Genomic DNA, 12,818 nt, shown 5'->3' on the forward strand with positions numbered 1-12,818 from the left:
CTGTATATATATTTTTGACTCTGCATATTTTGCCATATTTCCAGAAGGTATGTAATATATCTATGAAATAGGTTTTTTGTGACAAACACACTGGTGTATCAAAGATTTCATCACAGAAAAACTTAAGACTGTCAGATTATACATGGTCTTTACAAGTGTATGTACACTTTTGTTCATGACTGTAATGCTAGCACCTGGAATAATCATCCATCCATCCATTATCTATACACCGTTTAATCCTCATGAGGGTTGTGGGGGGCTGGAGTCTATCCCAGCTGACTCAGGGTGAAGACAGGGGACACCCTGGACAGGTCACCAGTCTATCACAGGGCTACGCTTAGAGACAGACAACCAAGCACACTCACATTCACACCTACAAACAATTTAGAATCACTAATTAACCTCAACATGTTTTTGGACTGTGGGAGGAAGCCGGAGAACCCGGAGAGAACCCACGCTGCACAGGGAGGCTGCACGCAGAAAGATCACAGGTGTCCTAACTGGGACACTGGGACATGCATGCTGGGCTAACTAGTGATTCTGTATTGGCTGTAGATGTGAGTGTGAGCGTACATGCTTGTCCGTCTCTCTGTGTTAGCCTTGTGATGGCCTGCAGACTGTGCAGAGTGTACCTCACCACTTGCCCAGTGCACAGTACCACCTACCTGGGATAGGCTCCAACCCCTCTGCAAGATAACGTGGGCACAGCAAATGGCTGAATAGATCAGACATGAATGACTTTCATGTAGCACCATCATCCCGTCAGACATTTTAATTAAAATACCAGCAAAAATAATTTCTTCAGCCTCTACTGTACTTTGTGTTTTAATACTATTTAGCAAACAGCAGCCTGTTAAAATGGTGAACATGGCAAAGGTTGTACCTGCTTAACATCAACATGTTAGCATGGCATTGGCAATATTTGGCTCAAAACACAAGTTTCCACTGAAGGCATTCCAGGTGTGTTTTTGTAGTTGTCTGTCTTGCCTGTTTATGGAATAGATGCACTCCAAAGGATATTTTCTTGCCCACAGTCTATTTACTGGACTTTTAATGCACATAACTGCAGTTGAGCCTTGGTTTTTAGCTCCTGAATGTCCCATTGATAGTGCTGTGGTTTTAGACTTGTCCCTTCAGACTTTTTATTTAATGCATAAAAGAAGACTGAAAATATCCAGATTATGATGTGTTTTACAGCAGGTTTATAGTGTTTCAGTAGAGTTGTAGCTTGATCTGCAGTGAGTAGGGAGGGATCGGGGCAGAGGGACTTGATAGATCTACGCCGTCTCAGGGAAGCAACTGTGTAGAGTTTTGTCAAGGCCATCTTACGGCAGGAAGGGATTCTTTCTATGGACAAAAACTTCAAAATATCTAACTTTGCCAGGTTTAATCAATGACTGGAGATGAATTTGGCACCATAATTATTGATTAATCAGTCAGCTTTCTGTGTGTTAGGTCTTGGTTGAAGTGACATCTGACATTGCTGTGTTTCCCGCTCAGTGCTGCTGACCTGGGTGAACTGCTCCAGCGTTCGCATGGCCACCAGAATCCAGGACATCTTCACTGTGGGGAAACTGATGGCTTTGGGCCTGATCATTGTAGTTGGTCTGGTCCAGATCTTCAATGGTAAACCTCCTAGCATGTGTCCTGAAGCATTACTGCTCTGTCTGGTTAAAAAACAAAAACAAAAAAACAAACAGAAAATAAACAGATCAATAAATGTCTTATTTGTCTTCTAGGGCACTATGAGGCGCTGACACCTCAGGTGGCCTTTTCACTGGACAGGATGCCTTCAGTTGGACAGATTGCTCTGGCCTTCCTGCAGGCTTCCTTTGCCTTCAGCGGCTGGAACTTCCTTAACTATGTCACAGAGGAAGTGGTTGAACCCAGACGGTGAATATCAACACATCAAATCACATTCCTGCATCTCAGCTTGTCTCTGTTTGGTTCTGCTTGTTTGTTGACATTCCTGGCTTTTGGGGGGTGCACTTCTTGCCTAAATGAAAGCTTAAAAGAATAGTTTGACATCTTGAAAAATATTGTCAGACAATTATTTGTTGGACTATTTCTCAGCAGGAGCAGTAGCTTCAGAAAGTCTGTCCTGGTTGTCTGACAACTACTCAAACTCAGAAAATGTCCAAAAAACGGTTTGCCACTTATCTGCGCCCTTTAAACAACATATTGTGATTTTTACACAATTTCAACAAATAAGATGATGTCAAGCTATTCTTTTAATAACCAAAGCTTTTTCCTACCCATTGACTGTTCTGGTGAGTGATGTTCCATGTTGTTCATTTTATCAGGTTTTATATTTTAAAGTTCATAATACCAGGTTTAAAATATATTCATTTTAACATTATTATACGGTGGGACCTGGACTTTTGCAACATAAACACCCTGTAGTTTCACCATTTCTCTTCTTTTTTTTTAACTGTCACAGGAATCTAGTCCAAAATCAGTAGCTAATTTGTAATTTTTATCTCTAAATCTTTGACAAGACAAATGTCTTTGCTGTAGTTAGTTTCCACCCACATTAACTGCTGCCCATAGTTTCTAGTGTCCGACCCACCTGTTTCATGATGAAACAACGCAACATGAATATGTGACGCTGGAAGTTAAATGAAAACAAAAGATTTTCTTCTTAACTTCTCTTGCCTGTGATCAGCTTCAGCGCATGTTTATTTGACGTTTGACTGTATTATTTGTGCATGGTGTGTGGCCTTGCTCAGGAATCTACCGCGTGCCATCTACATCTCCATTCCATTGGTGACCTTTGTGTATACGCTCACCAACATCGCCTACTTCTCCTCTATGTCGCCTGAGGAGCTGCTGTCATCCAATGCCGTGGCTGTAGTGAGTAATGTGGCTAAATAATGATTGGTGGCAAAAGTGTGCTTTCACGTTTTTGCAGTTATTGCATTTATTCAGTGGTGAATTAGTCCTAGATCAGAAACATGGCAAGATGTTGCTGTTGTTGCTGACATGTGCGTCCCTTAATGGTACACAGTTTATCACCTTCCAATGGATGCATGATAATGCACCATTTGGTCAAACTGCTTTCATGGAGCCTCTCCAGTTGATTTGAATCCAGTAGAATGCCTTTGAGATCCATTAGAACAAGAGATTGGCAACATGAATAACCCAGTATTGCCTTAGAGCTGTATTCATCCAAACTGGGTCAATTTTTGGTATTCAATTCAATTCAAATAACTTTATTTATACCCTAGGGGCAATTCAAAAGTGTCTACAGTGTCCATCCTATAGTGCTGCTTGACAGTTTGTGAACCCCTTAAGTACACCCCATTCCAAATTATTATGCAAATTATATGGAAAAAAAAAACAGATAAATATAGATAACATAAATATAGAAACATAAATATCTTTGTTGTTTAATTTCATGTAAATGTCTATTCATTGATTCGTTTGTCAACCAAAGTTTATTTGAATTGAAAAACTGCTTATTGTGTCAAATATTGCTATTTAATGAAAAATGTGGATAATCACAATTAGTTAATAACAAAGCCTCTAATTAATTAGATAATTTTTTTTCAACTGCATCCCACCACAAGTTTTTACATATCAAATGTCACGTTTATGTTCATATTTATGGATTCTATGTACTTGTTTTGAGGGAACTATGTCAGTAGCCAGCAGACTACATGAAACATGGAATCAGAGCATGTGCAAAAGTAAGTGAACCCCAGCTACACTGGTAACGTCAAGTAGGTAATAGACTCAGGTGAAACACGTGTGTGCTCAAGTAGCCAGTTAAGCAGACCAATCAAATGAGACATCGTTAGGAAAGGTTTTGAGCAGCACTGATTAAAAGAGAGAGGAAACCAACCAAAGCGCTGCTGTGCCAAGACGAAACGCACACAGATCAACCACGCCGAGAGGAAAGGAGACATTCGAGGACATCAGAAAGAAGGTGGTGACAACCCATTAGTCTTCGCAAAGCTACAAAACTATTTCCAGAATATTCCAGCTCCAGCCATCCACTGTAAGATCATTTACACACGGAGGGCACTAAGCATCAGCACAACTCTGCTGAGAAGTGGACGGCCATCAAAGCTTTCACCAAGAAGCACCAGGAAAAAAAAATAAAGGCCAACCCACCTCTAGAGAGCTACAGACCTCTGGCAGTATCTGGAATAAATGTACTTGCGTCTACAATCAGGTGAAAAATGAATAGACATGGCATTCATGGGAGAGTGGCTAGAAGGACACCACTGCTCTCAAGAAAGAACAAAGTTGCCCATTTAAACTTTGCCAGACAGCATTTGGACAAAGCAGAGGCCTTCTGGAAGTCCATTCTCTGGACAGGTGAGTCCAAAATGGAATTATTTGGCCACAATCACAGGCACCATGTTTGGAGAAAAGTCAACACTGCATATCAAGAAAAGAACCTCCTTCAACAGTGAAGCATGGTGCTGGAAATGTGAAGGTCTGGGCCTGCGTTTCTCCGGACCTGGACAACTCAATAATGTCCAGGGAAGAATGAATTCTTTGGCCTATCAACAAATTCTTTGCCAGAATTGACTGCCATCAGTCAGGGAGTTGAAGGTGGGACAGAAGTGGATTATGCAACAAGACAACGACCCAAAGCATTCCATCAAAATGACCAAGAAATGGCTTAAGAGAAAGAAGATTCACACTCTGGATTGGTCCAGTCAAAGTCTGGACCTCAATCCCATAGAAATGCTGTGAGACCTGAAGCGGGCGGTACATGCCAGATGTCCCTCCAACCTCTCTCAACTGGCTGAATTCTGCAAGGAGGAGTGGGCAAAAACCCCATAAGCAGATGTTGGAAAGTGTTTAGTGGTCACAGAAGACGTTTGGTTGAAGTAATGGCTGCAAAAGGGGGTGCCACAAGCTATGAACTAAAAGGGTTCACTTACTTTTGCACATAGCAGATTTCAATTTTTTGAGCAATAAACTGCTTTTGTTGAATAAAAAATAAAAATATATCTCTTTTTTTTTGTGTTCCTTATTTGAAAGGTCTGCTTTACAGATTGGGATTTGGATGTTTTTTGGGGGTTTTTTGTTGTTTTTTTTACAAATACAATGACCATGTTTGGTGGGTTCACAAACTTTCATGCAGCAGTATATATGCCCAGGCAATGCTTTGCATTGTGAGTTGAGCTGAGTTATAAAATTAATTGAAACCAAGTTTCACATTCATCGGTAGTCATGTTTCATGTGCGCAGTTCAGTCATTCTGCTTATGAGTTCAAAATCTAGAAGAATTGTTATGGATAAAACCCACTCAAAGAATACTGTTAAAATGTTTGACTTTTTCCGTCCTTGTCAAAAGTCAAATTAAATTAGTCTAATCTGTCTGCTGAACATCTTCAAACTGCCAGCTGTCATTAGGACTCAGCTCGACTCTGATCTGTATTGTCAGCTGTAGCTCAGCTGTCATCAGTCTCAGCTGTCACATCAAGTGTACGTCAGCTTACCTGTGCTTGAAGCCTCCTTAGCGTCAGAATCAGAATCAGACCTGTTTTCAGTGACCATGTTAACATGCTAGCATTTAGCAGCACTTGCTGACAGTAAGTCAGCAAATAAACATACATATATCTAGCATGCTGACAGGAATCTAGTTGTTCTTTTTCTCAATGTTGGGCATTTTTCAAATTTGACCTGTTGGTGATGCTCGATGAAAAGTCTGCAATGTTTATCTTCTTGATAACATCTTTCATAAACATTCATTTAGTATTTTAGGAGGTCTTGATGTAGAATTGCTTGCCAGATCATTGTCACGAGACATGGGAGATAGATACATATACTATCTCTCAAAGCACAAATCAGCCACCCATAATTCATGTTGCATAGGTAATTCAGATCTGTACACGTCAGTGATTCTTTCTGCTGTTCAGACGTTTGGTGAGAAGCTGCTTGGAATGTTCTCTGTCATTATGCCGATCTCTGTGGCTCTGTCCACCTTTGGAGGAATCAACGGCTACCTGTTCACCTCTTCCAGGTGAGCCACACCGTCTGTTTCTGCATGCTCTAATGGCTAACACTGCTCAGACACAACTGCTGATGGTATGTCTGGTATCTGTTAACAGGTTGTGTTTCTCAGGAGCCAGAGAGGGTCACCTGCCCAGCCTGCTGGCTATGATCCACTATAAGAACTGTACACCCATCCCTGCCCTACTGGTCTGCGTATGTGAAGTCTCTCAAATCATATTTAAATTTATTGCAGTAATTTCAGTTTTTATGTTCATATAAGATAAGATAAGATAAGATAAGATAAGATAAGATAAGATAAGATAATTCTTTATTGATTCCCATAGGGGAAATTCGGGCATTGCAACAGCACAAGACTGTGACACACAAAGAATACAACAGATAAAAATATAAAAGTATGTATATGAAGAGTTCATTTACAAAAACAGATAACTCTATCTTCAAAAACCTTCAGAAAACCCATTTTTCCATCGTCTGCCTGAGACAATATTAATCAAACTTTAGTTATCTCTATTTTTGTCATTTTTTTATTACTTTCTTCAAAGTCAGAAGTTTACATACACTAAGATTACTATGCCATCAAACAATTTGGTCCAGCCTTCATAGTGCTCAGGCAGGAGACAGGTTTTGTGTCCCAGAGATGAAGTGTTTTGATGCGAAATGTGCAAATCAACCCCAGAACAAAAGCAAAAGACCTTGTGAAGATTCTGCTGAAGCTGGTAAGAGATTCATCATTATCCACAGTGAAAACCAGTCCTGTACTGACATGGGCTGAAAGGATGCTCAGAGAGGAAGAAGACATTACTCCAAAAGAAACATCAGATTACAGTTTGCAAATGCACACAGGGACAAAGACCTTCATTTCTGGAGACATGTCCTGTGGTCTGACAAAAATAAAACTGAACTGTTTGGCCATAATGACCATCGTTACATTTGGAGGAAAAAGGGAGAAGCTCGCAAGCCTAGGGCTGCAAGGTGGCTCGGGGGTTAGCACCATTGCCTCGCAGCAAGAAGGTAGCGAGTTTGCATGCTCTCCCCGTGCAGCGTGGGTTCTCTCTGGGTTCTCTGGCTTCCTCCCACAGTCCAATGAGTTTAAATGGTGATTCTAAATTGTCTGTAGGTGTGAATGTGAGTGTGCTTGGTTGTCTGTCTCTAAGTGTGGCCCTGTGATAGACTGGCGACCTGTACAGGGTGCCCCCTGCCTTCGCCCTAAGTCAGCTGGGATAGACTCCAGCCCCCCTCGCAACCCTAGTGAAGATTAAGCAGTGTATAGATGATGGATGGATGGCTTGCAAACCTGAGAACACCATCCCAACTGTGACGTATGGGAGTGGCAGCATCATGTTGTGGAGGTGTTTTGCTGCAGGAGGGACTGGTGCACTTCACAAAATAGATGGCATCATGAGGAAAGGAAATTAGGTGGAAATATTGGATCAACATCTCAAGACGTCAGCCAGGAAGTTAAAGCTTGGGCACAAACGGGTCTTCCAAATGGACAATGACCCTAAGCATACCACCAGATTAGTTACAAAGAGGCTTCATTACAACAAAGTCAATGTTGTGGAGTGGCCATCACAAAGCCCTGATCTCAAGCCTAGAGAAAATTTGTAGGCAGAGCTGAAAAGGCGTGTGGAGCAAGGCAGCCAAAAACCCTGACTCAGTTCCACCAGTTCTGTCAGGAGGAATGGGCCAGAATTCATCAAACTATTGTGTGAAGCTTGTGGAAGGAACCCCAAAACATTTGACCCAAATCATACAGTTTAAAGGCAATGCTGCTGTTGTGAAATTCTGGAAGAGGTTGATGTAGGATGAGGAACCCGACACAGAGAGACACACTGGAGACTCAGATGACTTAGGTTGAAATAAGGTTTACTGAATTGAGGAGAAGTGACACTAACAGAGCAACATGCAATGCCAGCATCAATTGAGGCTTTCCCTCACACCTTCAGTCTTCCTCCCTCCTTTGGTGGGAAGCACATCTAGATTTATGGGTGAGAGGAAAACAAAGATAGTCCGGCACCTTGGTGCAATCTGGCCTTGAGAGGTACAGGGAGTGCTTACCTGTCCTCCTTGCGATTGAACAATAAACTTCCTCTTTACCCTTGTGGACTAGCTTTGGGGATCAGGGGAGCTTTACCGTTCAGTCTACATGTGTTTTGTAGGCTTGAAGAAGGTCTACAACAATGTGCCACAGGAAACACTGTGAGTATAATGGTTGTTGATCATAGCCCTTATGGTCCTTGTATCACCAAAATGAGAACTATGTCCGTATTCTCAGTACCAAGTCAAATACATTTCCAGCCGATGTTACACTCTTCTAAAGTTGTGCCTCCATTGTCATGGACATGATCTTCAGGTGCAGCTCCGATGAGGAGAGTGTTTGGTTTGGGAACTTTGGAGTCATTTAAAGTCCTCTGCAAAGAGCAGAGACGTGGTTCTGTTGGCTTTATCAGGCCATGACCTTAAATTGGGCACTTGGCGGTTTTCAGCAGAGTGTGAAGGAGGCAAGTCAGACAATGAAGGTAATAGCAATAGATAAATAAAAGTGATAAAAACCCCAACAGAATAGCTGTACAAACAATATTGTCAATGCACAGTATTTCAATCTAGGCACATCTGTAATCTTTGTGAATGCATAGAAGTCATTAACATGGCAATCTTAGTCACTCCCCTCTGAGATTACAGAAGTGATGTCACAATAACATCATCAGGGTTATTTTATCGGACTTGACAAAGCTCCTACATGGCCACAAAAGTCCTTCTGCAACAATTTGCTCGGGTTGAGTACTACTAACCATGAGCTGAGAAATGACTTTGACACATGAAATCAGAGTAGTTCTTCTTTGATACTGATCAGATTCTCATACCTTGCTGTGGTTTACAGTGTGCTGCCACTATTGTTATACTCTGCATTGGAGAAACACACAACCTGATCAACTACGTCTCCTTCATCAACTACCTGTCATACGGCGTCACCATTGCAGGTCTGCTGTACTACCGCTGGAAGAAACCCAACCTGTACCGGCCCATCAAGGTACAACCAACAAACTAGGTGTCAGAAGTTAACCATCATCACGCTTACCTCATTATTACCTATTAACTGTTAGTATCCCTAATCCATGAAGTGTTCTTCTTCAGGTGAACCTGCTAGTTCCTGTGTGCTACCTGATGTTCTGGGCACTGCTGCTGGGATTCAGTCTTTACTCAGAGCCAGTGGTTTGTGGTGTCGGTCTGGTCATCATGCTTACTGGTGTACCTGTCTACTTCCTTGGTGTCCATTGGAAAGAAAAACCAAAGTGCATTTACAACTTTATTGGTTAGTTTCTAAAAATTGGTTGGTAGAAGTAGTTTTTTGTGTTATGCCCTTTCTGACTTTGCTGATGTGTTATTCTGACTTGTCTTTCTGCAGAGCGGGCGACATATGTGGGCCAGAGGTTGTGTTTTGTGGTCTTTCCTCAGATTGACCCCATTGAGATTGCAAATCCTTCAGAATGGACTGACCGGTCATCAGGCAGGAGCAGCTTGTCTGCCAATTCTTAAGACTCTTCTCTGAATATATGAAGATCTTTTTCTCCTGTTTTTATTCTGTCATTATGTAAGTCCAGACAACTGTTCATGCTATGGGAGCTTCTTGTCTGACCTTTGACCCTGCAAGACTCTTCTTTTTTCCAACAGTAAAGTGGAAATGCCTGCTGCTCTGTGTGGGCTGCTTGCACTTTTGATTTTCATCTATTTTCTACTAAGTCTTCAAGTACAACAACCTAATGCCAACAGTGTCATGTTGTGAAAAAGACTTTTATTCTCCTTTTGAATCCACCTGTTCCTTCTTCTGTAACATGACAAAACAGTGAATGACTGACAATGCATGGTAGTTCCTTCTGGATGTTGTTGGTATTTTTTGTGCCTTAAAGTCTTTTCACACCAAGTCCAAAACAGATTTATGGTCAGTCTTCTGAAAATAGCAAGAAAATGTACATGCACACTACAGTATGTCTGATGCAAATACTTAAGAAACCTCAAAGCACACCTCGTCTTGTGCAGAGTTGACCACAAATTGTACAGTCCTTATGTGTTTTTAACTCTTCTTTGTGTCTGACCAATCATATAGCCCGTTTCCCATCCAATCTATGTATTTCTGAAGTTTTGCCAGTCTTGGAGCAGATCCTACTGGAACAAGGGGTTGAGACAAGCTGTCAGGTACAATACCAGTCAAACGTTTGGACACACATTCTCATTCTATGGTGTTTATTTATTTTAATTATTTTCTATAATGTAGATTAATACTGAACACATCAAAACTGTGAGAAGAGCATATATGGAATTATGTAGTGAAAAAAGGGTTAGACAAACCAGAATATGTTTTATATTTTAGATATTTCCATGTAGCCCCCTCTTGCTTTGATGACACCTTTGTACACTCTTGGCATTCTCTCAGTCAGCTTCATGAGGTCGTCTCCTGGATGGTTTTCCAACAGTCTTGAAGGACTTCCCAGAGGTGCTGAGCACTTGTTGGCTGCTTTTCCTTCACTGTGTGATCCAACTTATCCCAAACCATCTCAGTTGGGTTTAGGTTGGGTGATTGTGGAGGCCAGGTCATGTGGTGCAGCACTCCATCTCTTTCCTTCTCGGTCAGACAGCCCTCACAGAGCCTGGAGGTGTGTTTGGCTCATCGTCTTGTTAAAAAAAAAACAAGGGATGGTTCCAGTAAGTGCAAACCAGATGGGATGGCACGGCGCTGCAGAATGCTGTGGTAGCCATGCTGGTTAATGTGTTTTGAATTTTGAATAAATCACCAATAGTGACATCAGCAAAGCCGGTCCACACCATCACACCTCCTCCTTCATGCTTCATGGTGGGAACCACACACTTTCCTGAGTTGAGTGGTTTTTGCCATGCTGTGGATTACAACAGCAGTCAAATAGGGCTATCCACTGTGTACTAACCCTACCTCTGCACAACACAACGGATTGTCTCAAACACATTAAGTAGGCAAGTCATTCCACAAATTGACTCTTGACAAGGCACAGCTGTTAATCCAAAACCATCCAGGAGACGATCTCATGAAGCTGACTGAAAGAATGTCAAGAGTGTGTAAAGCTGTCATCAAAGCAAAAGGGGGCTACTTTAAAGAATCTGAAATTAATACTTTTTTGTTTACTACATAATTCCATATGTGTTCTTTCATAGTTTTTATGTCTTTAGTATTAATCTACAATGTAGAAAATAATTAAAATAAATTAAAACCATTGAATGAGAAGGTGCGTCCAGATCTTTGACTGGTTCTGTATGCGGAAAAGTACAGACTGCAAAATGTATACCACCATCCTATCCCATAACTTTGTACTCTGTGAGAAAATTAAATTTAAAATCACATTAGCAGTTAATAATATTAATTAGATGTTTTTTTAATCCACTGAAATATGCTCTCACTAGATTGGTGAAAAAATAGTTTATAGTGTCAGATGATAAATCTTGCGGACTTCTCTTGCTCTTCCTTAAGTGCAAATCTGTGATTTTAACTGAAGTGTCCTGGCGACTATTGGATAGATTACCAAGAGATTTGTTACAGACATTAATGTCCAATCTCAGTAACTTCTGTAACTGACTTTTCATCGAGCACCACCGTAGTCTCATCATTTTCATTTATCCTATATTTTCACCATCATTTCTGCTAATGTAAGATGGCAAATATGGTGGATTTGGTAAACATGTTAACACATTGCTCTTGTCAGTGTGAACATGTTTTGTTGCTGGTGTTTTTTTTTTTCATTTAGTATTTCTGGTAGCCTTTTGCGCGTAATATTTCAACAAGCTCAAGACCTTTGACACAATGATTGATTTCACATGGTATTGATGGTAAAAATTGGAGGGGCTAGGAAATACAATGTATGTTCATGTTTGCTGGGTTTACTCGCATTTATGAGAGATTTTAGCTGATGTGAGTCCATATGTCCATATTTGTATTCGCAATTGTAATAATATGTTTAAATTTGACATAAAAGCTGTTTACAAGATGGAAACTCAGAACATCTTATTATGAGATGTGCATCGCAGTGATGTCACTAGCCTAATAGAGGAAGGCCACAGCCACCGCGAGTCAGCTGGACGAAACGATACAGGCATTTTTAGATTACAGCCACAATGTTTTTTGGTCAGTTTTTATGGGAGCCTCAGTTTGTTGTTTGCTGCTAACATGAAATTACGTTAACTTTTTTGAATTGATAAAGGCTTAGAATTCTAATACCAGGTGCTGTACTTGACACTCATTTATTTTGAAACATAGACAGTAAATACAACATGTTCAGCTTTTTTTTAAAGAAACTTCAATAAAAATTACTCCTAATGAGCGATTATATTAAGTTTCAGGAGCCAGTAAAACAACGATTAGGTCGGATGTTAAATCAAGAATAGAAACTTTAGCTCTCTATTCTCCATGTTGCAGTAATTTTCAGAATCAGAATCAGAAATACTTTACTTCCAGACACCGGCTTTCAGTTGTGGGTTTTAATGAGTTATCTGTTTCACCTGTTGGGTGAGCTATGAAGTGAGACTGTTGGGTTGGCGAGGTATGTTGATCCTGAAGTCAGAGTTTTATATATATATATATATATATATAAAGAAGGAGGCTCTCTTTTAACCTGCTACATCACCATGGTAGCTGATGCTGTGGAGCTAACCTGGTTGGAAGCAGATTCTGTTCAGAGTTTAGGATTTAAATCAGCCATAAAAAGCGCCACCCTGTCACCAATTGGTTTCCTGATCATACACTCTCTGAGAAATACAAGCTGTCAGCTGAGGTAATATGTTACATGTGGAAACCTGTGAGCTATACTTCAGTAATCCTGC

General features: G+C 40.8%; 1 protein-coding gene across 1 annotated transcript in view; it reads left to right on the top strand.

The window, feature by feature from the left end:
- Nucleotides 1-9,512, top strand: part of slc7a10b (solute carrier family 7 member 10b) — a 25,695-nt gene extending 16,183 nt beyond the window's left edge. The window contains exons 5-12 of the mRNA XM_008281634.1: nucleotides 1,501-1,626; nucleotides 1,740-1,893; nucleotides 2,730-2,853; nucleotides 5,879-5,982; nucleotides 6,071-6,167; nucleotides 8,857-9,006; nucleotides 9,111-9,288; nucleotides 9,382-9,512. Of these exons, the coding sequence (XP_008279856.1) occupies nucleotides 1,501-1,626; nucleotides 1,740-1,893; nucleotides 2,730-2,853; nucleotides 5,879-5,982; nucleotides 6,071-6,167; nucleotides 8,857-9,006; nucleotides 9,111-9,288; nucleotides 9,382-9,512 (1,064 nt within the window). The remainder of the gene's footprint in view (nucleotides 1-1,500; nucleotides 1,627-1,739; nucleotides 1,894-2,729; nucleotides 2,854-5,878; nucleotides 5,983-6,070; nucleotides 6,168-8,856; nucleotides 9,007-9,110; nucleotides 9,289-9,381) is intronic.
- The last annotated feature ends 3,306 nt before the right edge of the window (nucleotides 9,513-12,818 follow it).

The sequence above is a fragment of the Stegastes partitus genome, unplaced genomic scaffold (genome assembly GCF_000690725.1).
Source record: "Stegastes partitus isolate 25-593 unplaced genomic scaffold, Stegastes_partitus-1.0.2 Scaffold240, whole genome shotgun sequence".
Taxonomy (NCBI): Eukaryota; Metazoa; Chordata; class Actinopteri; family Pomacentridae; genus Stegastes; species Stegastes partitus.